The sequence below is a fragment of the Amborella trichopoda genome, chromosome 9, assembly GCF_054954075.1.
Source record: "Amborella trichopoda isolate Santa Cruz 75 chromosome 9, AtrichopodaSantaCruz75HAP2 v2.0, whole genome shotgun sequence".
Taxonomy (NCBI): domain Eukaryota; kingdom Viridiplantae; phylum Streptophyta; class Magnoliopsida; order Amborellales; family Amborellaceae; genus Amborella; species Amborella trichopoda.
Window position 1 is genome coordinate 7,203,904 of NC_142344.1, and position 26,590 is coordinate 7,230,493.

General features: G+C 34.3%; 2 protein-coding genes across 49 annotated transcripts; both read left to right on the forward strand.

Annotated features, from left to right (window-relative positions):
• The first annotated feature begins 3,294 nt into the window (after positions 1 to 3,294).
• On the forward strand, positions 3,295 to 9,161 carry LOC105421796 (squamosa promoter-binding protein 2-like). Its single transcript, XM_011630595.3, has 2 exons — positions 3,295 to 3,926; positions 8,652 to 9,161. The coding sequence occupies exons 1-2, from the start codon at positions 3,574 to 3,576 to the stop codon at positions 8,854 to 8,856; spliced, it is 558 nt and encodes a 185-aa protein (XP_011628897.1). The 5' UTR covers positions 3,295 to 3,573; the 3' UTR covers positions 8,857 to 9,161.
• A 3,313-nt stretch (positions 9,162 to 12,474) lies between these two features.
• On the forward strand, positions 12,475 to 25,352 carry LOC110006389 (uncharacterized). Of its 48 annotated transcripts, none has more exons than XR_016041219.1 (14): positions 12,475 to 13,056; positions 13,253 to 13,314; positions 13,492 to 13,579; positions 13,714 to 13,775; positions 14,033 to 14,120; positions 14,456 to 15,007; positions 15,978 to 16,342; positions 16,983 to 17,049; positions 17,273 to 17,386; positions 21,634 to 21,731; positions 22,923 to 22,991; positions 23,404 to 23,569; positions 23,781 to 24,677; positions 24,838 to 25,352. XR_016041219.1 is itself a non-coding variant. In XM_020661685.2 (13 exons), exons 1-12 carry the CDS (start codon positions 12,958 to 12,960, stop codon positions 23,546 to 23,548), a joined length of 1,869 nt encoding a protein of 622 aa, XP_020517344.2. In that variant the 5' UTR covers positions 12,475 to 12,957; the 3' UTR covers positions 23,549 to 23,569; positions 24,838 to 25,352. The 48 variants fall into 48 exon arrangements, 8 of the variants coding, with proteins under 8 accessions (XP_020517344.2, XP_088703697.1, XP_088703698.1 ...); XR_016041233.1 differs by having other exon boundaries at positions 15,978 to 16,334; positions 16,980 to 17,114; positions 17,240 to 17,386; XR_002279305.2 differs by having other exon boundaries at positions 15,978 to 16,334; positions 16,980 to 17,114.
• The last annotated feature ends 1,238 nt before the right edge of the window (positions 25,353 to 26,590 follow it).

Sequence of the window (26,590 nt, forward strand, 5' to 3'; positions counted from 1 at the left end):
ACTATAGAAAAATTATGAAATGCAATAAAGTTTTGAAAAAATTATGAAATGCAATAAAGTTTTGAAAAAGTGCATGTATTATAATCACTTGCCTAAAGATTCAATTTATCAAATACCAATATAAATAACTTTTTACAAAACAAAAATATCATCAATCTACGTTAGAACAAAAAGGTCACAACCAAAAAAGTACATATTCATCCATCATAATTACCCCTAAAATAAAATAATGAAATATCTCATAAAATTGCAATAGATAATGAAATTAAAGGATTTTGTACAACTCGCAATAAAAATAAAAATGTGAATAAATCAAAATATAAATGGATACAATATTTATAAAATATTTGGGAAAAATCTATAGAAACTCTTTCTAGGACCATCATAGAAGATATTAGCCCTATAACGCAAGTTAGTCCCCCTTTTGATCCACATTATAAATGAAAAGAAAAAAATGCTTGAACATATTAACAAAATGAAAATCATATAATGAGATCATTTATCTTTAGTACAAGGTGGTCACAATTGTTTTTAACCATTGGATGTGAAATTAGATGGCTGCATTTATTCTATTGACCAAGCTCAAATTTTGAAAGAAATTGTCTCGAACTTTGTGGCCCTTCCAAGCTATCAAATTTCATATTGAACGGTTGTAAGTAATTGTGTCCTTGTATCAATGATAAATGATCTCATTGTATACAATCCCTTAATAAATACCAAAACATATAAACAAATAGCCCCATCCATTGAAAAGTAATAAAGCCATAAACAATGGAACCAAATGAATATTGGATAATTTACAACAATATATACATAAAATTTTTATAGACCTAAAAGCTTATCTCATCACATACTTCGACACCAACCTACAAGTGGAAGAAACATATACTAAAACGTTAATCCAAATATCATAGAAAGAATTCATTAGAAAATTTTAAAATGATAGAAAAGACAACTAAAGATGAAAAGCCCACCAAAACTGCACCTTAAATCTTGACCGGAAAGGTTCATCTTGGCATTAGAAAAACCTTGTAATTGATGATCCAGTCCTCGACCATCATGGATAAAAAAAAAGATTATTGAAGCATAAAAGTATCGTATCTTACAACATATTATTTGGATAGTTCATTTTCAAGTACTAATAAGACCGGTAATTATGGGTTTCAAGCAATGTTATCAGGATCAACCAATAATCGAGACGGTGAAGGATTTGGTCCAGTAAAAATCAGGTTAGCTACTAGTTGAATCAATTGGACTAGATTTTAGATAATAAAAAAAAAAATTAAAGAGAAAAAAAGAAAAATATGGACTTGTTTAAAAATATAAGATGTATTTTTTTAAAAAAGGTATATACGTGTGAAGGTCTAAACAATCAAATTAGAGTGTGCTTCAAAAATTTCACTAGCAGAGACTGTTTTGATCCCCAAATGTCCTAAATTTATCTTCTTGACATCACGATCCATAGACAGGAGGAAAAAATGGATTTCAAGTTTTAGAAATAGTGCATCTTGTGATGCATTTTTAGACTATCAATTATCAAGATTTTCAAGTTTTCATAGATCTGTTCGATTTGCACAATTTTTTAAGCTTGAAATTTTATAATTAGAGATGAAAATATAGTTTAAGACTATCACAAAGATTTTCAATATTGAAACTACATTTCTCGATACTATTTAAAGGTGTGCTTTACTTTGATTGTTTAGAGTCTCGGTTCTATACAAACCGCACCCTTAAACAAAATTGTCCAACTTCATTTAATTAGTCGAATTACTTAAAATTGGTCAGCCTAACTATCCAAAATTGGTCAAACATTGGTTTTGAGTAGTTTTCGATTAAATCCAGTTTTTGCCTTGAATCAGACCCGCTAAGGCATTAGAATATTGTGCCTTGATAGATAACAAGGTGGTTTGACGTTTCAAGTATCGGAATATTATCAGCTCTGCACAATATCAGACAGTTACATGTCATGGCTTTACAAAAAGCGATCTGATGTTTAAAGTATCGAATTGATCTTTAAAATATCAGACTCACCACATTTACTTATTGTGGCTTTACAGGAGGCCAGAACATCAAACCGGCTTCTCCACACAAGGTCATGCGTCGTGGCTTTATAGAAGACGATCTGACCAATTTCTCTACAAGAAGAGTTAAAGGGTGCGGTTTCTATAAGGTTGCAACTTTAAACAAATCCAATTAAGGCGCATCTCCAAATTTTATCATAACGTGTAATTTTGCTGTAAAAAATTCTTAGGATTATGTTAAAATCTATTTTCATATCTAATTAGAAAATTTTAAACTCCCAAACTAGTTAAAATCAACTAGATCTATAAACATATGAAACTCTAGAAAATGGATGGTCTAGATAATGTGTTGCAAGATGCACTATTTCTAGGACTCAAAAATATTTTTTTTTTAATATTCATATATCTCGATGTCGAGATGATCAATTAGAGGGCTTTCCAACACTAAAACAACTTTTTCGATAGATTTTTGAGGTGCGTCCGTAATTCTACATTTTAAGGTTGCAACCTTATATAAACTTTTCCCGTATCTAAAACATCACACCCATGAAAGTTAAGTGTCGTGGCTTTACACTAATTTGCTAAAAATAGGGCGGCTTCTCTACAAAAAAAACAATGTTAACATAGAGCAATCTGGTATTTAAAATATTGGACGACCCATAGTAGTTGCATAGATAGCAGTACTGACTGAACATCGAACTAGGTTCAGTAGAAAAATTAGTGTTAAGTGAGAACGCTTCAATGTGTGAAACTTTATACTGGCCTTTTGGTATTATATAAAGGTGCTCCTTATTATGATTATTTAGAGCTTGGACCCTTACTAAAGGTTTTTGTGATGGTTTGGAAATTTATTTATATGGTTAATTATAATAATATTTAAAATTTTAAAAATAGTATAGATCGAATAGCCTTATAAATACTTAGAAATATTGAAAATTAACAACCTGGATAATACATTACAATATCATTATTTATTATATTTGAAATCCATTTATTTCGCATCAATAAATCTGAAGGTGGAGATGATCAATTTGTGGGTTTTTTGACTGCCTTTTCTAGTGAATTTTTTAGATGCACTTAATTTAATCCTTTAAAGCCTCGACTTTATACAAAAATTTGCTTGAAAAGGTACCAGAAAGGACACACAAAATAACACTCGTACTATCATGTGAGGTACCAGGTGCTAATTGTACAGGATACATATGATCCCAGTTACTAATCACTGATCAATCACTGATTAGTAGATGTGTCTGGTGAGAGAGCAAATCGTAGAGAGAGAAAATCAGAGACAGAGAGAGTGCAACAATGGCGATGGCGAGTGAGGGCAAGACGAAGGGACTGAACGTTTTGTTTTTGAAGACACAGCAAGAACGTTCCTCTCCCTGTCTCTACGTGGCTAGGAGATAAACCCTAGTTTGAATTCGTATAACTGAGACAGTGATGTTTATTTCCCTACTTCTCCAATGACTGGTCTCCCACGTCAAATCCTAGCCCTAATTTCTCATCTCTTCTCCCCTTCTTTCTCTCTCCTCAGAACCTAAGGGCTGAAGCCATGGCAAAGCGAGCACTGGAGCAAGCAGATAAAGAAGAGAAAGGAGAGGAAGGTGAAGAGGAGGAGAGAGAAAGTGAGGTGAGAGAGGGTGAAGGGAGAGAAATTGAGGAGAGAGAGGGCGAAGAGAGCGAACGCGAGGAGAGAGAGAGAAGGGGTTACAGTGGGGTTAGAAGAAAAAGATACAGAAAAGGGGCGGATGCTCAGGCGCTGTTTTGTAGGGCTGACAAGTGTGGGGTTGATTTGAGCATGGCGAGGAGGTATCACAGGCGTTATAGGGTTTGTGAGGAGCACGCTAAGGCCTCTGTGGTCCTGATTGGAGGCGCTGCCCAGCGGTTCTGCCAACAATGCAGCAGGTACTCTCTCTCACTACTTTCTCTCTCTCTCTCCCAATTTCTCTCTCTAAAGGTTGCGTTTTCCATTGATTGCTGATTCCGCAATTGCTTCTCCCTCCTCTACAAATTACCTTTGCAACCCCGTGTTTGTGTTATTTGATTGTCGATGCCGCGAATCTCTCTCTCTTTCACCAATTGATTGATTCCTTTCTGTAATCTTTGTTGATTGTGGCTTTTTTCTTTAATAATCAAAGGGGCAGAATTAGCTTTAAATTTATGTAGTTTCAGATGATATCTTGCCACCTAAAAAATATTAAGAGTGCTAATAGTTCATATCAACAAAATTTTGCTCTTGTTTCCTGCTGTCTCGGTTGTTTCATAGGAATATGGATTACTGTCTTTGAATTTCTCTCCCTTTCCATCTTTAAGGAAGATCATTTCTGATTAATGGTTACGTAACTTCTGTTGATCAATTTCATGGCCTTCCTTTTCTCGAACATTTAATGATTAAGTCAAAAAAACCCTCTTTTTTATATATATATATATATATTTTTTTTTGGGTTAGTCAGTGGGGAGAGGACCCCTTCCTTGCGGATTGAGCCTACCATTGCAAATCGTCGAAGCGCTGATCAATTAAGCCGGGGCTCTTTTCCAAGCTCCTTAGGAAACACATTTGTTGGGGTCAATTGGATTTGTAAGTTAAAATATTAGAGACTACAAGCATGACGGCCCCAATCACAATGTCAAGTCTCTACACTATTGTATTTTTTATTTTATTTTTATAAACTATTTTGCCACCAAATTTGATACGTCCAATCTTCTATTAAACTATCACTACCAAAAAATATATATATATATAAAAAAATTACAATAAAATAAAGTGACCAAAATACTTTTAAAAGTTTTAAGGGGTATTTTGGTCATTATATTTTATCGAAAAATTATTTTTAAATATTTTTTATAGGTGCGCCCTAATGAGAAGATGACACGTAACAAATTTCATATTCATACAAATTGTATAAAACAACTCACAAATAAAGTACTTTGAGACGTCGGATCTAAGATCAAACGGTGAGTAGCTCTCTTGATTAAAATTGGACAGCTGGATGGTAGGGGCAGCATAGAACTTCTATGCTGTAGAGGAAGTATAGAAACATTTCCCTAGAGTCTATACATGAGAATATCTTGTAATCCATGTCAAAAAGTGTGCTCCATTTGTTAATACCCATTAGTGTTTGAAGATTGCCCCAGCCTTTTGCCGAGGTGAGTTACTCAGTGAGTCCAAAGGTACTCAGCCTAGTCTTGTACAGGGCCAAAAAGCCCAATAATTTTTTTTTTTAAAAAAAGAGTAAAAAATATGAAATAAAATAAAGGTATTATTTAAAGTAAAAGAAATGTTTATATAAGGTTTCAACCTTATATTATTGAAGTTAACAGCATACAAGAAAAGCGAAAAAAAAAGAAGTAAGGTGAACCTCAAAAATTCTCTAGAGAAGAATGTTTCCGACATTGGAAAACCAATCATCTATATCTCAATGTATGGATATGAAAAAAAAAAAAAGAATTTCAAGTCCTAAACATAGTACATCTTGTAACGAGTTATCTAAACAGTTTATTTTTAAAGTAAAATAAAACCAAAAGCAACCTTTAAATATCTAAATATGCTTAAAAAATAGGAAAAATGAATTTTAAAAAAAATTATTAATAGCTGGGGACATTTAAAAAAAATCCAAAAAAAAGAAAATATAAAAATAGGGATTATGGAAAAAGAACACATACCAATAATCTATGCCAAAAAAATCCAAATCATATACAAAAATTTAGACAACATATCCATATATTTTACAATTTTTTTGGGGAAAAAATTTATGTACCCTGAGTTGTACTCTCAACTCGGGGTAACTCAGCCTCGCCCCGAGCTTGAATGGACTTGGGTGAGTCCTGTAACATAGATACCGATGTTAATGTCTTGCGTCTTATACTCTCTATAATTGTCACTGAAAGATAGAATTTTTCAGCACGAAGTCATGAATTGTGTTTCTTCATAGGGAGTTTCAAGAAACGGTAATCAATTCAGTCCTTATGATTTGGTTTTAAGAAGGGACCAGCAACATGTTGCATATGTGATTGCTTAAACATGCAGTATATGCTTGGTTTGACTTTACCTAATTGAGGTAGTGGAATTAGCTGCATTTATGATCTCCGTTGTGGTTATTCCCTTGTCATAAAGATGTCGAGGACGGGATTGCCCTTTAGATGCCCTCACACCATGGGATCAAAGCGGTCGCTTGTATGTTGAATGAACATTATGAAATCAAGTGGTGGACAGTACTCAATTGCCTCATGGGATAAAAGTTGCCAGACTGCAACAAGGAATGGTATTCACTAGGCTTCTAAATATTCCAAGATTCCAATCTAGAAGAATCATCTATTCTCTTTTTCATAAGGTGAACATTTCTATATTTTCTTGTGGTCACCTCCTTATTTGGTGGATGCTTTCTAATCCTACTTTATTTGATAATAATACATTCAGGCCTTGCATATGCTCTGTGTTGTTAGTTGGTTGTGAATTATTCTAGATCTATAGCTGCATGGGGCATAATTGTTATCTTATCGGCATTTTCCTACCTTATCATGAGGGTTCAAAAGTGGATACGTGCCGATCCTAGGTTTTTTCTGGTGGTCGGAATACATATTTTTTTATAACTGATTTATGTTTCATTCATTTTTAGTAACTATGGATATGTGTCTAGTCCATTCATTTTTAGTAACTTTGTGTATGTTTTGGATGCATAGGATATGGATATGGTAGCCATGCTCCCAAGTATCTTTGTGTCACCGGTTCTACCAACAGACGCGCATGTATGTAATCTGTTCTATATTATAAATCGTGGTGAGTACATGTGTTCTACCGCACACACTCAACGTCCTCAAACAAATACCTCGTAGTCCTAATAACTATGGATCATAGCATCCTAATAAACTAGGTCTTAATTGGAGTCCTAACAGATAAAAAATACAGAGTCCTAATAGATAACATCCTCGCAAACTAGGGCTACTATTTAGATCGATTTTCCTTCTAATAGACTGCAAAAATAAGACTCGTTCTTCACACAAATCTACAATTGAAGTTTTAAAATTAGAAACTTATGTATTTTAATCTCTCATCATGCTTGCCGATGCATCTTACATGCTGCAATCTAGCATCATATTATATACATTTTTGCATATATGAATAATTACTATAATCTCTTTAGCTCTTTTCTTTGTAGTGCCCTCTTGGGTTGGGATTGCTCCATTGCTTGAGATAATGAGAGCGACTGGTTTAAGAATCCAGATCATTTTTCTTTTCCTTTTGCTTTTCCTTCTAATTGCCAAACTCTGTTGATAAGAATGGCCTGATCCATGTATCTAGAGCTGCTGTTTGAATGTTCTCTTGGTCTTCCTTGGTGAGGATTGGGGAGCTTGAGTCTGATTCTGTAAGACCATGAACATTAGAGAAATAAACATGGACATTTAGAAAAGATTTTAAGTTACTTGTCATATATATATATATATATATATATATATATATATATAGAAGTTTGTAAAATCATCTGGTTGGTCTATTTAATCAAGCAATGGGCCCACAATTCTAAGTCCTGCGGCTACACAGAGTTGGGCCTCTCTCCTGATCAGATTGGGGTCGAAACCGGCTAGTTGTTCTCGTTTCATGGCAATAGATCATATAGATAAAGTCATGATTTTGATTCTTTTCTTTTCCTTCTTTTATTTCCTTTAAGAATGTGGTGTTGGTTGCGATAATTGTCTGATCATTTTCAAGCCCATTATTTATTTTGTATGTATTGAGGTTCTTAAAGTATTGGACTTTGATATGGTACAAAAAAGTCTCCCATGCCTTCATGTATGTTCGTGTCGCTGTGCCAAGACTGATAATCCCATTTGGCTGGATAGTTCTTCCTCTCTTAAGGAAGTTTTGCAGGGCATTGAATGTGAGTTCACTTATTACTCTTGAAACTCCGTGCTTGAAATGGTGTGCAAAGATTTTTTTCTTGAAAAAGATATTCATCCAGCTGGAAGATTCATTCACGTGGTCGATTATGAATTGGCTCGTTTCTGAAGGAAATGCCAAGATTTTGGGTGTCAACTCTGTTGTCTGGCTGAGCTCATTAAATCAAAGAAGAAACGTTGATAGTAAAACTTGTTAGAACTTAGAAGCAACTTAAAGTTACAAATGTAGAAGTAAAATTCCTGATACTATAAGAAGGAATTTTTATCATATGTCAATAGATCTAGAGGGGACAGAATAAATGGTGGAAAATTTGAATTTAATACGAGTTTCTATATATGCCATAATATAAAAAGTATAAGCTGTTTTATTGAAGGAAAATACTGAATTTGTATCTCTTACCTTACATAAGAAAGCTCACAATCACCTCAAGCTTTTGGATGAGAAATTGCACAGCTGGGGTGATTACCATTGACTGCACTCGAAAGTCCGAAATGTTTTCTTTGGATTTTGTGTAGAGCAGTGATGTGCCCCAACACTCCAATACTACATCTGATGGCCTAGGGTGTTTATGACCTTTGTGTACGAAAGGTAACGGTCTCATTGTATACAATCCTTTTATCATATTTATACATGTGCATATTGTGCTTGTGTACATCCACAGAGAGAGAGAGGGAGAGAGATTTGATTTATAGACATTATATATTTTTTTTAATAGTTTGATTCTGTAAGTGTAGATTCCACGAGGTCTCTCAATTTGACGAGGCAAAGAGGAGCTGCCGCAACCGTTTGGCCTGTCACAACAAGCGTAGGAGGAAGCCAACCCCTGAAGCCCAGCCAATGAGCACCCGCCCCCAGAAGGAGATCAAGTGCAGTGGAGCATGCAAGCTACACTGCAAGAAAGCGGTAGTTTCAAGCATTTCGAGGAAGAAGGTAAAGTAACAGATGTAAATCCTAGATTCAAGAGCGTCAAACCCCTCATCTCGACCCCTAACATATCACAGAAACTACTGAAATGTACACATGTTATCAGATGGGTAGCTTCGACCCCAGAGATATGTACCACTCATCCTGAAGCTTTAAGCTATCGCACAAATCCACCAACTACTAAATGAATGCGTTTAGAAGATGGAAAAAAAAAGAAAAAACTGGTGTAAAGCTTAGGCTGAGGAGCTGTGTATAAAACTTGCTCTGCTGTTGTATAATATACTGCAATGGATCCATTTTAGGAGTTGGGGGCCCCAAAATTTTCAAAAGTTTCCGTATTTTCTTGGCTCGAGTATTGATGGAGCTCTCCAATTAATAATCTCAGTCAAGGTTTTAAAATATGGATTGGTCAACCGGATTGGCCACTTTAAAAACTGTGTTAGATTAGTGGATCGGAGAATCGGCCGGTTTTAGCTTAAAAAATCTCTTAAAGTAGTGTTTTTTAAGTTTTGAAAAAAGTTTGCAGTTTTTATTTTATATACTTTAGTTATTTTGCTAAAATATGTAAATATTGAGATGTTTCCCTATCTATACGTCTGTGTAATAATTAATTGCAATTTACATTGTAATATTATGATATTGTATTAAACATGATTCAAAAAAATGCTAAAAAATACTTTGACATTATAATATTAAAAAAATAATACCTTTTATAAAGTGAAATTAATATCATGTAAGCATTTGTTAATTTTCTCAACTCATCCAAAATTATCACAATCTAACCAACTATAATACTATTTACTAAAAGTCTTACGTACGCCTATATAAAAGAAATAATACATTATGTAATTTAAATGTAAATAAATTAATAAATAAAATATAGGATTTGCTTATTAATGTATGCTATAATATAATGTAATATTATAATAATACATCTAATGTATGATATAATATAATGCAATATTATAATAATACATCAAACATGTAACAAAAACTATTAAAAGCACTACCAAATTATAAAATAGAAAAATAAAACCCCTTATAAATTTTGATGCTATGACATTTTAAAAAAAAATATCTTCAAAAATAAGGTTTTTCCCTAAAGTGAAAAATAATGACAAAAAATTAGAGAAAAAAAAAATTTTGAATCACAAACTAAATGAATCAATAACCTAAATGCATCAAAATCCCTAATCTTTGAGAAATTTAACAATTTTTCACTAATTTTTTTAAAAAACAAGTTCTCAATATCCGGTGAAAACCCTAATCTGTCACTTTCATTCAAAAAAAACTTTTAGAAAAAAAAAGTACGAAATGAAATGAAAACTACTTTGATCTATATCAAAGCTAAAGCTCTGTAGATCAAAATCAACCGAAATACCCATTGATTTCTTTGATTTTAAGTTGACTGTTGAAAGTTAAGGAATTTTTCAATTTCTTGGATTTGGAAGCAAAACTGATGGGGAATAGAACATTATGTGGGTTTTAATTATCACCGAATAAAACCATATTTGAAGACATTTGATGACAAATCAAAGTTGAAATCGATAGAATGTCGGATTTCTACAAAAGCTTAAAATAAAACGCTGATTTTGATCACCAAATCTAATGTTTTTCAAAATCGATAAAATAATAGTTTTATGAGCAATTTCCAATAATTTTAGAGCAACAATTCTCTGAAAAAAAGGTCCTAAAGTTGGATAAAAAAGCTCCAAATGTGGATCGAAAGTCTTGAAAACTTGTAACTTGGTATCTCAAGCAATGGAATCGGCGAATCATTATAGCGAATCGTTGCTCAAAACTGGGTTTCATAAAAAAGACCATCTGGATCCCAATATATTGAAGGATTTGGAACGGTGATGGCAATTTTTTATCCAGATCAGATGATTTTGATATGAATTGTCGAATTTTTCAACTTTGTATTGTGGGATCCAGAATTGAAATGTTGATTCTCGATTCAAAACGAGTGATTCGGATCCAAATCACCTCATTTTTAAACCTTAGATTTCGAATGTGAGGGCAATAACCGGAGGGTCTTTCATTCACGAAATGGTGGCCGTAGCCATCGCCCAGCTAAGAGAGAGAAAATGTTATTATTATGGGATAGAGAGAGAAAGAAGCATGATAATTGATAAACTCGTAAAATTCTTCTAAAATCGCTTGTATTTTTTATAGTTACGGTCTCTCACTACTCTCTGCGGTTCAGTGCAAATCCAAACCACTTATAGCTTACAATTAACTAACTTTCTGAGTGATGTGCTCCTTTTCAGCTGTCCCTCCTTTTTACACTGAAAAATAAGATTGTACTATGTTGAACAAAAAGTTGGGTGTCAAAAGCCAACTTTAAGTCTTTTTGTTTTTTTTACAAGCCCTGAGTCGTTTTTCTTTGCCTCAGTTACCTGTTTAGGTTTCCATTCCCACTTATGCATTCGAAAACCGCTAATTATTTTTTAAAAAAGGATAAGGGCATGTATTCCCCACTAATCTACGAAAAAAAACGTTAATGGTCTTATTGTATACATTTCATTTAAAAATTGTACAATTTGTAATACATTATCTAGACCGTCCATTTTTAAAATTTTTTAATACCGTCAAAAAAAAAAGAAGACATGAAATCTCTTTTTTTCTCCGTATCTATACATCTTGATGTCGATACAATCAATTAGATGTTTTTTGAACATCAAAGCAATCTTCTTCGAAGGATTTTAAATGTGCACCTTAATTCTAGGTTTTAAGGTGTCCACCTTATATAAACTTTTTCTTTATTCGTATCTAAATTCAGGTTTTTTGTATAAATTTATTCTACAGAAGAATTAGAAATGAGATGCTTAATAAAAATAGAAAATTTAAAATATTAAAATATAAATTAAAATAGATAGACAAACAATATAGTCGTACTTGTTAGAAACAAAATATTATACTTGAGATGGATTGAGAGTTTTTAGACAAAGAAGAATTAAAACAGATGTTTTAACAGTGATGAACAGCAGATGAATTAAGAGTTTAGAGAGAGAGAAAAATTAAAAGAGATGATTTAAGAGTGATGAAAAGAAGAGATGAATTGAGAGTTTTGAGAGAAAGAGAGAGAAATTAAAAGAGATGATTTAAGAGCTTTGAGAGTGATGAAGGGAAGAGGTGAATGAAGAGTTTTTGAGAGAGAGAAGAGAATTAAGAGTTTTATAAGAGGGGAAAAGTTAAAACAATCAAATTAGAGCCGACCTCAAAAGCTTCACCAGAAGAGGTTGTTTTGATGTCCAAATATATTCAAATTGATCATCTTGACATCAAGATGCATAAACATGAAAAAAAATTAGATTTTAAATTTTGAAAATAGTTTATTTTAAAACGTATTTTTTGACATCAATTTTCAAAATTTTTAAAACTTTAAATTTTATAAATATAAAATAAAAATATATGTTAAGGCTATCACAAACATTTTCAGCATTGAAACTACGTTTCTCGGACTCCATTTGCAGTTAGTCTCTAACTTCATTGTTTAGAGCCTAGGCTCTATACAAACCGCACCCGAGAGAGAGATAGAGAGAGAGTTTACAATTCTTAGGGAGGTTGAAATTCGTACTCCAGCTGCCTCTCTTATTATTACTTATATTAAAGTTCTAAACTGAGTTAGACAAAAGTAAGTCACAAATTAATAGAGCGAGAAAGTAGAGAGAGAGTGTTGAGGAGAGAGAGTGAGGGTCGAGGAGAGAGAAAAAATTCAAAATCTGGTCAACTCCAGCGCCTATCGCAGAGTTTAAAGTGGACAAGTCTCCCAAAATACATGCCATTCACCCTCTCTCTCTCTCTCTCTCTCTCTTCAACACACCTGCTACTCTCTCTCTCTTCAAGACTCTCTCTTCAAAACACTGCTACTCTCTCTCTCTTCAAGACTCTCTCTCTTCAACACGCTGGCTATTGACTCTCTCTTCAAGGCACCTGCTATTCACTCTCTCTCTTCAACACGCCTGCTATTCACTCTCTCTCTCTCTTCAATACACCTGCTATTCACTTTCACTCTCTGTTCTACTTCTTATTGTTGGCATGTTTCTTCTCTCTATCTCGTGCTCCTTGTGCTCTAAAAAGTAAAACCCTTACTGAGAATCACATATCTTCATTATGAGTGGGAGAGCGAGAAGGGACCAGAAAAACGAGCAGATCGTTCGAGCTCTCTCTAAGCTCCCCCATAACAAGAAATGCATCAACTGCAACTCCCCTGTAACAACACTCCAACTCTCTCTCGCTCTCTCAAAATTTTCGAGTGCTTTTTGGAGTTTTTATCTCTCTCGGCTCTCTGTCTCTCCTCAACACTTCAAAGTTCAAACCCTTTGAAAGTTTTCCTGTTTTATCATTAATCTCTCTCTACAGAGCTTCAGTGCTGAAATGCTTTTCTGCGTTTTTCCCCATATTACAGGTCCCCCAATATGTATGTTGCGATTTCAGTACATTTGTGTGCATGACTTGCAGTGGCATTCAGTAAGTGTGATCCAAACAATCCCCTTACTGCGGCTTTCTCTCTCATCATCTCCCCCTTTCCTTTTCTTTTTTCTTTACAAAATTCATATCTATGCTATAGTTCTTGGTTCTTTTTTCCTGACCCAGATTTTTATTTGAATTAATGGAATTTTTTTCCATTTTTGTTGCGTCGCAAAGCCGAGAGTTTACACACAGGGTGAAGTCCATCTCCATGTCCAAGTTCAGCCCTGCTGAGGTAGCTGCTCTTCATTCAGGTGGAAACCAGGTTAGCTCAAATGGGTTCTTTTTGTTTTATTCTTTCTAAACAAAATCTCCCTTTTTTGTCACAGGCAATCCTCATAAGTGCTACTTATTTTATTTCATTTTCAGTTTTTTAGACTTTATTGTTTTCTAATCCAGGTTGCGCGCGAAATTTACATTAAAAAATGGGATTTCCAGAAAAATAAACTCCCCGAAAACAGGTATTCGCCGACAATTTTACCTGTGTAGTTTCTTCTTCTTTTTTATAAATCATCCCTTACTCTGAAATAGGATATCTTCAGCAGTAAGTGTTGGTTCCCAAAAGAAAAGAGAAACCAATTCGTTCCCTTTTATTGTTCAAGCTATATGGGTTTTGGCCTTTTTATTCTATTTTATTTTTTGCTGTATGCATTTGAATTGTCATTTCTCTTAGGTGTTTATTTATTTTTGTTTTGGATTTCTCATGGTGTTTCATCAGTGATTTGGAGAATTTGCGTAAGTTCATCAAACAAGTTTATGTAGAGAAGGCTTATGCGGCGGAGGAAGCTTTTGCGAGGGGAAGGACAGTGAGTTCTCATATTGATATTAATCATTTTTATAAGAACTAATAAACACCGTGAGAAAGACTCTTTTGTGTTTTGTTCTTTTGGCTCTAAATATGTGAATTAAAATAAGATTTGCTTAAATGCATGCCCTTACATTATAAGTGTTATTTCATCACTTGAAATATTCTTATTTTGAACCCGTCATCTATTTTTTAAGTATTATGAACTCTGTTTCAGATATTTAGTTCATATTCAAAGGAAAAAAGAAACCTAATTATACTTAGATATGGGTAATTATATTTGATCTCTTACTTTTTAATAGGCAGATAATATGGGTCTTTTATGTTATTTTACAGGACGAATGTGGTCGTTTTTCAGTTGATCGAATATATGTGGATTATAATTTTGATGCAAGCCGTCGATCCTTCTCATCCTACAGAGACAGTTCTTTGAATCTCAACAAATTCAAGAGATTTCCAAGCTATGTTAGCAATAAAATTGATGGAACAAGTACCCATGGCTGGTATGACATGGATAGAGATGGGCCAAGGCGGTTTTCAAATTATTCAGAAGATGACTGCTTTGAAAGGATTAAGAGTTTATCTTCCTATGCCGAGAAAACACGCATGGATCCAGCAGGTGAAAATCCTACTGGCTTTCTAAATTGGGATGGGAGGGATGATATGGGGAAGCCATCCAATAATTCTTGTGGCTCTATAGGAGAAATTCCCCATGTCCAAAACTTCCAGGGGAATGAATATGGTAATGGATTAAGTCAAGGCATAAATTATATTGGGTTTGGAGAAGCTGGCTTGTTCAATAGCTATTGTAATTTGAACAGCCAAAATGGAGCTTCAGTTGGTGGTTTTACTTTGCATGGACAACATGGAGAAAAGCAATCCCTTTCGGTTAGTTTCCTTTTCATTGACACTAAATTGTTACCTTTCAATTTTCTCCTGTTATTTTGGAAGCAGCTCTGTTGAAAGAGTGTTTAATGCTACCAAAACATCTTGTTTATTAACTTATCAGGCACCTTTATATCTTCCAGTTTCCATTGTTTATTCTATTCACTTAAAATTTGTAACCATGTGTTCCCCTTTTTATTTTGGTTGACCCACTTTGTGGTCAAAATGAAAGTTCCTCACATTAAACATTAGGGTGTAATTTAAATTTTAGCCTTTCAAGTTATCCCACATGCTGCTTGATAACAATTCTTTTATAATAATAAGTGATTTTAAGTTTGGCTTCTGTGAGAAACACAATCTCTCTGTATTTTATGCCTAATGCCTTAGCATGGCTATCTTGATGCAGTATTTGCCTAGATTTTATCTTGATATGTCATTTTTGTTTCATTTTGATTGGTGGCTGAGGTCTGAATCTTAGACTAAAATGCTATAGCTCTTGCACCCATGCTATCAAGCTGAAAGGACAGCCCCTGCTTTTTATATTTTGAGTTTTTTCGTAGAAGGTAGTTGTTCCAGAAGATAATCATTCCAACTTAACGTATTAGTTAGGACCTTTGGTTTAACCCAGCATATCCAACTGGAAAAGAAAAAATGCGCCATTATGGTGGTCAAATTACTTTTTATATATGGATCATTTGAACTTGACATATTCCAAAAAAAAAAAAAAAACTTGACATTTTAATATTGCAGACCTATGTTCTGACTTCCGACCACTAAGCCAAGAGGGTGAACCCAAATTACAGAGGTCAAAATAGATAATGCGCTTTTCTTTGTTCGTGTGTGTGTATGTGCTTGTGTGCATGCATGCACATGAATCTTATTATTATTATTATTGTTTTTTGTGACTTCAAATGCATGGCAGCATAGAGGGACTAAACACGATTTGATTGTGCTCTTTGATTGAGGGCTTTAGGATGGAAAGGGTGACAAATTACACATATCGAAGTCTGCGTCCTTTGCCTATTCAGAAAGCCTCACAGGATTTCCTTCTCACCAATGTGTTTCAGTCAGCGAAACAAGACACTATGTGCAAGGAATTGGTGTTGAAAGCGCTCTTAATAATGGATGGGCAACATTTGATCTTCCTCCTTCATCTAGGAATAACAGCTCCCTTAGCAATGGTCCTGCCCATATATATGGAACTAAGGAGCCCATCGATGGCAAAACTGAAAGTATCTCAAAACCCACATTTTGTGCAAGGGAAGGTTCTGTGAACGTTGAAAGTGATAATCAGTGTTCAAATTCATCTTTCTCTCAGACCCCAGTGCAGGTAATACAGTTGAGTGGATGGAAACACCTTTCTAAGATATGCTATAATCTTGTGTACTATGGAACTCACCATCAATTGAAATGATGGAGGTCGATGGTGACAGAGTGGAACCCACAGTTGGTTCCCACGTTCTGTCCATCACTGTCCATAATTTCATTAGTCGGTTATGACCCCAATAACATTTGGTTCGATGTTCTGTGGATTGCTATGTACTATATTTTGAAATATTCTGCTTCTTTTGTTGTTTCGTTCAGCATCAGCGGTTTCCCCGGTCAACTATTCAGTTTGTAGGCTTAAATGGGTGTGTTATTCCTTCGTCTAAAACTTGGGAAATTGCTCAGCACCTCTTTGTTTTTTTGGAGAAACAGACATGTTCAAAACAATGAGGAAATTGTACAAAAAATAGGAAATAATTTGGTAGATTTTTATCTAGCGCTTGATTCAGTTCCAGTTCACCAAAGTCTATAATATTTGACTTCTGAATGTGCTGATCTGGCTGAACCTCAGGCTAGGATGATCTGTGTTATTATATGACCAATTTGTACTGTTTCATATGATTTGATTGAAACAAAATGGATTCGATATCAACGATTTCACTTCAAAATGGAATGTATTTGAAATTTTCGTGTTTTTTTCTACATGTAGCAGTGTTGGAATGCATTCGCTTCATGCTCTTCTTATGGAGGGCAAGAAATTCAATCAGAAACTTCAAACAGTATCCTTTATTCCGATGATAGTCCTAGTATTGTCAGCACATCAGTCCCTCAGCCCTTTCAACAGGTACTGTTTTTCGAAGATCATCAAGCCACTAGGTATAAAATAGAATGATAAATTTATTCAAAAAATATTTTTGGACTGAAATTAGATTATTCTACGTTCACTTTATTTGTTGTTTCTTAATGAAGAACTCTTGGGGCTGCTTCCTTCTCTATGTATAGCAGCTATGGAACCCATTTCCTGCTACTGCTTTTGGAGAATTAGAAGCTCATATGTATACTTCTGAGTGGGAAGCTGATTTTTCATCTATGCCAGAATACAGAAACCAAGATGAGGTATGTTTGATATTTTCATGATGATGACTTGGTTTAGTTTATTATTATTCTTTATAAAAAGGAAAATGTTTATATAAAGATGCAACCTTATAATGTAGAACTACGGATGCACCTCAAAAATCCATCGGAAAAGGTAGTTTTAATGTTGAAAAACCCTTTGATTGATCATCTCGACATCGAGATGTATGACCATGAAAATAAAAAGATTTTAATTCTTAGAAATAGTGCATTTTACAACATATTATCTACACCGTCCATTTTCAAGATTTTCATATGTCTATAGATCTACTTGATTTTAACCATTTTTTAAATTTAAAATTTTATAATTAGATATAAAAATAGATTTTGAGATAATCCTAAGACATTTTACATCAAAATTATATACCATGATAAAATTTGAAGATGCACCTTACCTCTACAGCTACGGATGCATCCGTATGCCAACTGCACCCTTATTAAAATAGAAAATTATCCTATCCACATGATGTCGACGGGTGGAAGGGTGCACAAGCACCCATTCAATGGTTGAGATTTCACAAAGCCGTATCAAATGGCCAATAATTGATTTCATATTTTATGTTTATTTTTTATTTAAAATGAAATATTTATCTGCATTTTAGAGTGGAGGTTTATTTTTATAAATAGAACAAAATAAAAATGATTAAAAAATATGTTAAATAAAAAATGACCAAAATATTCCTGAATTTATTTTGATCAATATTTTTTATTCAAAATATTTACTATTATATTATTATTATTATTATTATTTAATTCTACTTATAAAAATGAGGCTAAAATCCAAATTCCAGATCAATATCATTTAAAAAAAAAAAAAAAAAATAGAAAACTAAATTTATTTTTAGCTCTTGGATGAGGAGGGTTCAATCTGTTCGTGCACCTTTTGAGCATCCACAGCATGTGGACTCAATACCAACCCTACTAAAATTTAGGTGATCCTCTATTGTCTTCATTTTTCTGTTTTTACTGTCACTCTTATTTGTCATAACCTGTATCTCTTAATCTCTTTGCTTTTGATTATATCAAACCATAATGGGTCTTGAATTTATTGCTTGCCTTTTAATGCTACTAATAAAGGGTTGGTAGTTCTTTGAATTTGCTTCTTGCACTCGGAAGATTTGATAATATAATGTACTCTAGCTTGGGTAGCTCATGAATTTTAAAAAAAGAGCTACATTATGTTCATTTTAAACTGATACATAGAAGTGAATATTGATTGGGACGAGGAGTTAGGCCCCAATCATATGGAGCTGCTTGTCAGGATATGCCGAGTTTTGATAACAAACTTTTTTTAAATGATATATTATATTAAAAAAGATATGCCATCGGGATGATAATATAGTGGCCCAGGTACCATCTATGTAATAACAACAACATGTGTCACATGCGTTTAGAAGAATCCGACATGGCAATGAACTAGGCAGGCATGTTGATGTGCAAGACACAATACAGACATGAGAAATCTGTGTCAACATGCATGTATGAAATTTTTTGCTTTTTGAATTTATAGACATTGTGTGTCTGCTATGTGGAAACGTGTGTCTACCGATTGGACAAACAACACCTGCCTACCTGTTTTTTAGGGCACGCATTGCTGCATTGTAAGACACGCATGTCTATTTTTCAAGTCACTCATGCCTACACGTCTTATTATTTGAACAAGTGCGTCTTTAATTTTGATCCACATATTTTGTTTTCAAGGTTAATTTTAATTAAAAATTAAAATCACACACACACACACACACACACACACACACACGCATGCACACACACACACACACACACACACACACACATAGGAAGATACTACAAATGCCTATAGGCAAAAATGAATAGTGATTTCGCCTACCCTCATCACCATCCAAATTTCATCGCACGATCACAGTTGTCTGGTCGTGTTTCAATTTTCATTTGTTTTTACTAGTCGGAATGGTCTGAAATTTGGAGCATGTGTACATCTTAGTGAGGCGCACCTAATAAAAATATGAAAAAAATAATTCGCAAAATATAAATTGACCAAAATACCTCCAAAACTTTACAGAGGTATTTTGGTAAATTTATGTTTACGAATTATTTTTTTCATATTTTTATTAGGTGCGCCTCACAAAGATGTACACACGCTCCAAATTTCAAGTAATTTGGATTTGTAGAAAAAAAAATGAAAAATGAAACACTACCGGACAATTGTGACTGTGCGATGAAGTTTGGATATTGATGAGGGTAGGCGAAATCACTGTTCATTTTCGCCTATAGGCGTTGGAAAGAGTTTTCCATATATATATATATGGAAAAATTTTATATAAGGTTGCAACCTTAAAATGTAGAATTAAGGATGCACCTCAAATATCCATCGGAAAAGGTTGTTTTAATGTTGAAAAACTCCTTAATTGATAATCTTGACATCTAGATATTTGAATATGAGGGAAAAAAAAAGATTTTGAGTCCCAAATATAATACATTTTGCAACATAGTATCTAGACCGTCCATTTTCAAGATTTTCATATGTTTATAGATCTACTTGATTTTAAGTATTTTTGGAGTTTAAAATTTTATAGATATGAAAATAGATTTTTAGATAATCCTAAGAAATTTTTACACCAAAATTGCATGTTTTGATAAAATTTGAAGGTGCACCGTAATTGTATTGTTTAAAGTTGCAACCTTATAGAAACCACACCTATATATATATATATATATATATATATATATATATATATATATATATATATATATATATATATATATATATATATATGAAAAATATTCTGTACGCCCATGGGCATACTATTACAGTAAACGCCTACGGCTTAGATTGAATCTGGGCCTATCTGACGATCACGGATGTCCGGTAGTGTTTTGAATTTTAATTTTTTTACAAATCCAAATCACTTGAAATTTTAGGCGTGTATTCTTCAAAAATAGGTGAATCTATGAAAAATATCAACAAAATATTTTACATGAAATAAATTGTTCAAAATACCCAGAAAAGTTTAGGGGGTATTTTGGTCAATTTTATTTTTGTGAATTATTTTTTTTATATTTTTATTAGGTGGGCCTTGATGAGAAGAACACACGCCTAAAATTTCAAGTGATTTGAATTTGTAGAAAAAAAATTAAAATTCAAACACTACGGGACATCCATGATCGTCAGATCAGCCCAGATGCAATCTGGGCCATTGGCGTTTACTGTAGCGGTCAGCGGGTGGGCATACAAAATCCACTCCCATATATATATATATGGACTTGTATGGATGTATCGTACTGGACTTGGCTAAATATAGATAGGTGGCTCGGATTCTAAAGATGTGTTTTCTCGTATATTTGCCTTGTAACAATGGTGTAGTAGGATTGTGAAGATCAATCTGTCAGTATTGCCTATGTCAGATTGCATGCAAAGTTAAATATCTCTATGTCATTTACATACACACATAATTTTATCTTATGTATTTATCCATTTCTAATTTGAAGCACATCTTGTTGCTTATTTGTGTTTGGTAAAAAAAATTAAAAAATATTCACTAATCGATATTGATTTTAACCTCTCAATAGTTGTTTCTTGTATGAATTCACACTTTGTAACCTAATCACCGAACTTTCAGGATGTGACGGACTTTGATTTTTCCCTCAGTTTGTTTGTATTGATCTAGAGTTTGACTCTTTATCATCTTTTTGGAGCATGTATATGAGACAATTAGCAAGGAATGGATTCTCTTATCTGACCTAAAGAAAGGTCATTGAGGGAACAAGAGGACTACAATTTTTCTTTCTTTTTTGACTTTGCGTAAATAGGTGTTCATGATGTGAGACGCCTACGTAACCATATCTGTTTATTCAAATTTAAAAGCAATGGTCCAAATGCTTCCACACTGAACTCTACTTCTTTTGAACATAATTGATGTTGCCATTGTTTGTAAGCATTATATAATAAATTGGTAATGGTATTAATATATAAGATTGGATAATGGAAAATTGTTGTCTTATCATTTCATTATGGTTTTCAACCACCAAGTGGATGAAGTGAAGAATGTTATGAAACTGTGATTTCAAGAAACCATGAAATAGCGTTTGATTTTTGAATGGGTGTTCGGAATGAGCTTAACTCGTTATTGTGGCCAAATGAGGCTTATTATTTACTAGTGTTAGTGATAAGAGATATTGCATCATTTTTCTGCTCTTAGGACTTACCATTGATTTCTTTTTCTGATTGTCTTTTAAAATTGAAACCCCAGGTGTCAGTTTCCTCTATTGATCCACCACATAAGTCAAGGAATCCATTTGATTCTCCTGAAGACTACGTTCCAGTACCCATCGACTTCCCCATTGCCAGGTTAATCTCAATTTTCATAAACTCTCCTATTTCTTTGCCTAGAAGCATTACTGAGACATGGATTCAAGCAATAAGTAAGATGTCTTTTATGTTTCAAGTAGTTCTTTAAATGGTGTTTTAAGAAAAATTACCTCAACAGATGTAACTTACATTTGCATGATCTTCCATTTCATTTGGGTAACCTATCCTTATAAGAAACTTCACTACCTAGTGCTATATGTAGCCTATTTGTAAAGAAAATATGGAATAGAAGAGCAAGAACACATGCATGCTACATTTTATGTTTATGTATGAAAGGACGCATACATAAATGAGTAGAAGTGCCCCTAAATACCATTTCCTTTATTCCTTCGAATCTATTACTCAATTACTCTCCCCACAGAAAGAAAAATGGGAAAGAAAAAAGTGAGATAATAGAATACATACTGGTGAGACTATTTTAGGTAATCCTAATTCGGTTTGTCATTTTGGATCGGTATTGGCCTGGGGCATAATAAAGTAGTGGTGGCCCATGAGATACTGCAAACCAGGCCACCTTATGTTGACCACGAATACCATCCCAAACCTACTATTCTGTGGTTTCTTTGTTACCAAATGCCAACTTACTCCGCATCTCTTAGTAAATGTGTGTGAGTTACTGCCTCCTTTCTAGAATCCTGGTTTACTCAAACAAAGCCTGGTTTAAAAAATTGGGAAATATTTTAACTGTATCTCCTCATCCAAACACAACATGACTGAATGCCCTGGCACATGCAACATTTCAACAGTATATTTTCCTCCTGAATTTTTCGGCCTTTTTCTTTTCCTCAACTGATCCTTAATCTCTTGAATCTTTACCGTGTGGTGTTGTTTAGATAATCTCACTAATAAATAATGACTGAATGCCCTGGTACATGCAACATTTCAACAGTATATTTTCCTCCTGAATTTTTCGGCCTTTTTCTTTTCCGTAACTGATCCTTAATCTCTTGAATCTTTACCGTGTGGTGTTGTTTAGATAGTCTCACTAATAAATAATGACTGAATGCCCTGGTACATGCAACATTTCAACAGTATATTTTCCTCCTGAATTTTTCGGCCTTTTTCTTTTCCTTAACTGATCCTTAATCTCTTGAAACTTTACCGTGTGGTGTGGTTTAGATAATCTCACTAATAAACAATGACAAGCTGCAAATGACCCTTTTGCACCAGATTCTACCATGATGGTCCCATCCAATTATTTTGGGGTGTCAAGGAGCTGCTTTTGCCATATGCCTCGAGGTCACATTGTACTTTTCTGATATGAATGCAGTGGTTTTTGGATGCATGATAATCAGTAATACAACAGCTTTTGATCTCCATATATTATAAGTGCTTTATAACCATAGCTCTCTGAGGCAGAATCCATGTGTTAGCATTCACGATAATTAAAATAAATTCATATGCAAGATTTAAGATCTCATTGTAATGGATTTTTGCAAAAAGATTTAAAGGGAAATCTACTTCAACAAATGTGTATGCTTGAACATGTTCTTTTTATTTTTCTTATGATGTCCAACGTATTTTGCGTTATAGCTCTAAGGTTTGGATTTTCTGACTATACTTGTTTGATATAAACTACTGACTACTAAAGGTTGATCCTGGTAACTTCTTTATGTCAAAAAACTCAATACTTTCTTGCTGTTTGTGACAGCCAAGGAAACCAGAACAAAGCCGTAGAAACTATGGGCCCCTTGGCCCCGCCTCTTGATGGCCTAGCTAGTCTATCATTGAGTTCAAGCTCACAAACTAAAGTTCCAATTAGCGAAGAGTTGAAAAGTCGCAACCCTTTTGACTGATCTGCATGCTAAGGAGTTCTGGTATAACTCTCTCTCTCTCTCTCTCTCTCTCTCTCTTGCTGCATGCTTGTGCATGTGTGCATATTTGTGTTTCTTGCATACTTGTGTTTCTTGTTGCATACCCATGATATAAATTTTAATGGTTGTTGTAACCTGGGTCTCATGACAAACATTTAACTTTTTTGAAGTCTTTTTGATCGGTTTCTCTCTTTTCTCCTCTCTTGGTTGTAAGACATAACTTTGATAGAGAGGGGATCAAGGTAGTGCGATGCCTAAAGTTTAGAAGGGGTCTCACTGACTCAGAGTTGTTGGAGTTTGCAAGTATGATGGATGGTATATTCCTCTTAGAGGAGGTTAGATCTTTGGAGAGATGGGGATAGCTCTTTGCAAGATCCTTCTATCATGCATTGGTAGCTGAACGGTGGATTGCCCCCTTGCGAACTAGTTTGGCATATTCAATATGGATCTATTTATGTGTAGGGAGGGGTACCAATTGTTGGATCATCGATTTCTCCATCATAACTATGCTAGGGCAGTATGTTACTTCGTGCTAGATCTCTTTGGGATGGTTGGACTACACCGCCTTCAATGTCATGCTTGATCTGTTTCTCAACCGGGTTCTCAGATAGAACTTGGATATTGAGGCAGTTAACGTTTTAATCCTATTGTCAGCATATGGGAGATTTGTAAGGAATGCAGCAGTGGGACATTCAAAGGTCAGAGCATTTGCAAGGTTGTTCTGCAAGCACAAATACGAAACCATGACGATTACTATGAGGTAGTGCATACTGCTGATAGGATCATTGAAGCTGAAATTTGATGGGTGCCTAAGGGTAATCCAAGGCAGGGGGCCTGGAAAGGATGCCAATAGGACCGTTACGCCATTAAGCGCTTTGCATGAGGAATTGAATTGCTACTCCCATCATGATGAGACGATCATCATTGAAGGCAATGGCCCCTAAGTGTTGTTGAACGAGCAAGTAGATTAGTCTCTCACCCCTGGGTTCATGGCTGTATCTTTGATGAGATTGCATATGCATGTTCATGATGTTATGGGGGAAGCTAATCTTGAGTCCAACGTACTTGCTAATGGTGGTGGTGTCTCGTGATAGTTTATGGGTAGTGGCAGGTAATTTTCATCATCAAGATGCTGACTCGAGTCCTAGATTCATACGTCTTGCTATTTGTTCTTTTCTAATTCATATTAATAAGTTTGCGAGTTATTGATCTTAAAAGAAGTAACTCTAACTTTGTAACGTTATTTTGATGTTTCTGAATGTGTTATGCAGGTACTAGTTCTAATGCTCCAACGCAGATGGTGAAAGTGAATATTAACTTGCCTACATGGATCGAAGAGCAGTTCGTCAGTAATGTGTAAAATGGCAGGTAAGGCGTTGACTGTATGTTTAAAGGGAATTTGTATAATAATCTGGATGTTGGATACCTGGGATGGATATATACCTTGTAAGAGTACTTTGTTCACTGTCTTTTTTTTTTCTTTTTCTTTTTCTTTTTCTTTTTCCTTTTTTTTTTTTTTTGCCTTTTCTGTGTGCATGTATATGGCCTTTTAAGACCCTTGGAAGGGCAATGAGGTAGACCCCTTGGCGCCAGATTCCCCCCTCCTCTCTCTCAAATTAGACTCTCATATCCGGAAAAAAACTCAAGGGAAAGTCCTACATGCGGTTCTACCTAGATCTAAAATGTATGTAACTGCTATTATTCTCAGTTATCCGATGTGATGATAGCTTTTGTCACATTGTTATATTTAGCATAATTTTTATGTATAGATTATTTTGATATGAAATTCGGGGTGTGCAACAAATATAAAGTTTTATTTTTGATAAAACATGATAACACTGGAAAGAATTTATTACTTTGAGCTCGTGATCTGGAAAGAATTTAATACTTGTGATAATTATGATTGAAAGTATTTCGGACTTTCTGTTCAGATGGAACAAGCTCAGAATTATAGTCACATGCATGGTTTTAAAACTCGGCCAAGGCCACTCGGACAATCATGTCACACATGCATGATTTTAAAACTCGGCTGTGGCCACTCTCGGACTCGACCGAGTAACTTGGCATCGCCAGAGTTTAAGGCTAACTCGGCCTCACTCCATTGGCGAGGCGGGTTGAAGGCCGGTTGTACAACACGATTCCATTGGCGAGGCAGCATATTTTGTATTTAAATGTCACATTTACTGTTAGGGTTCGCTGGGTTATCGTTTACCCGCAAGGGTTCGGAATCCCGGGTCATCAAAGCCCCCCAACGTCTGTTAGGGAAGGCAACCAACGACCAACATCCCACATCATAACCAAGGCGCCATCAACCATTTAGACGTTATAAAACTTGGCAAATATACATATTAAAGTATTTTTACCGTCTTTTTTTTAAAAAAATAATGTATTGGACTCAGGCGAGTTATTTGCTAAATCGCCTCGGCCAGAGCTCTAAGTACTTTGGCCGAGCCGAGTCAAGTTTTTGAACATTGGTTGGTGATGCCATATAAAGGTTTCACAAAACTTGAACTATCAATGGGGTACAAATTTTGCAAAATGACATGGGACCTTCCTGCCTACTCAATCTGCCACTTGATCTCTCACGTCCATCAAAACTCATTATTTTCCTCGGACCAAAACTTTTTTAAATCCCTAAGCTCTTACACGCGTAGAAAAATATCAAAATGTCTCAATTAACTTTAGGGAGTTTGTGCTTAAATTTTTATTTTGTTTTAGGATTTCTTTTTAATTTTTTTAAAAATACTTAAAATGCCCCTGTTTAGAATGGTAAAGAACTTGAATGAGCATGTCATTTTAGTAATTTGACTTCTAAGAGGCTCTAACAAATGACATTTGAATTGCCTAAGAGGCTCTAACAAGTAATAGATGTATCAATTAATAAGTTGCCATCTTTTACTATACAAGTAAGGCACACTTTAAAATTTGTCGAAAGATGTAATTTTGATGTTGGAAATCTTACGATGGCTTGAAAATCCATAATCAATCATAATTATAAAATTTAAATAATTTTATGGATTTTAA

What these genes read in the sequence shown, in the direction of transcription:
- LOC105421796 (XM_011630595.3), top strand. Translation starts at nt 3,574, where the DNA reads ATGGCAAAGCGAGCACTGGAGCAAGCAGATAAAGAAGAGAAAGGAGAG. An exon ending in TTCTGCCAACAATGCAGCAG is followed by an intron (nt 3,927 to 8,651) that starts GTACTCTCTCTC and finishes CTGTAAGTGTAG; the next exon opens with ATTCCACGAGGTCTCTCAAT.
- LOC110006389 (XM_020661685.2), top strand. Translation starts at nt 12,958, where the DNA reads ATGAGTGGGAGAGCGAGAAGGGACCAGAAAAACGAGCAGATCGTTCGA. An exon ending in AATACAGAAACCAAGATGAG is followed by an intron (nt 17,387 to 21,633) that starts GTATGTTTGATA and finishes TTGAAACCCCAG; the next exon opens with GTGTCAGTTTCCTCTATTGA. An exon ending in ATCGACTTCCCCATTGCCAG is followed by an intron (nt 21,732 to 22,922) that starts GTTAATCTCAAT and finishes CTTTTGCACCAG; the next exon opens with ATTCTACCATGATGGTCCCA.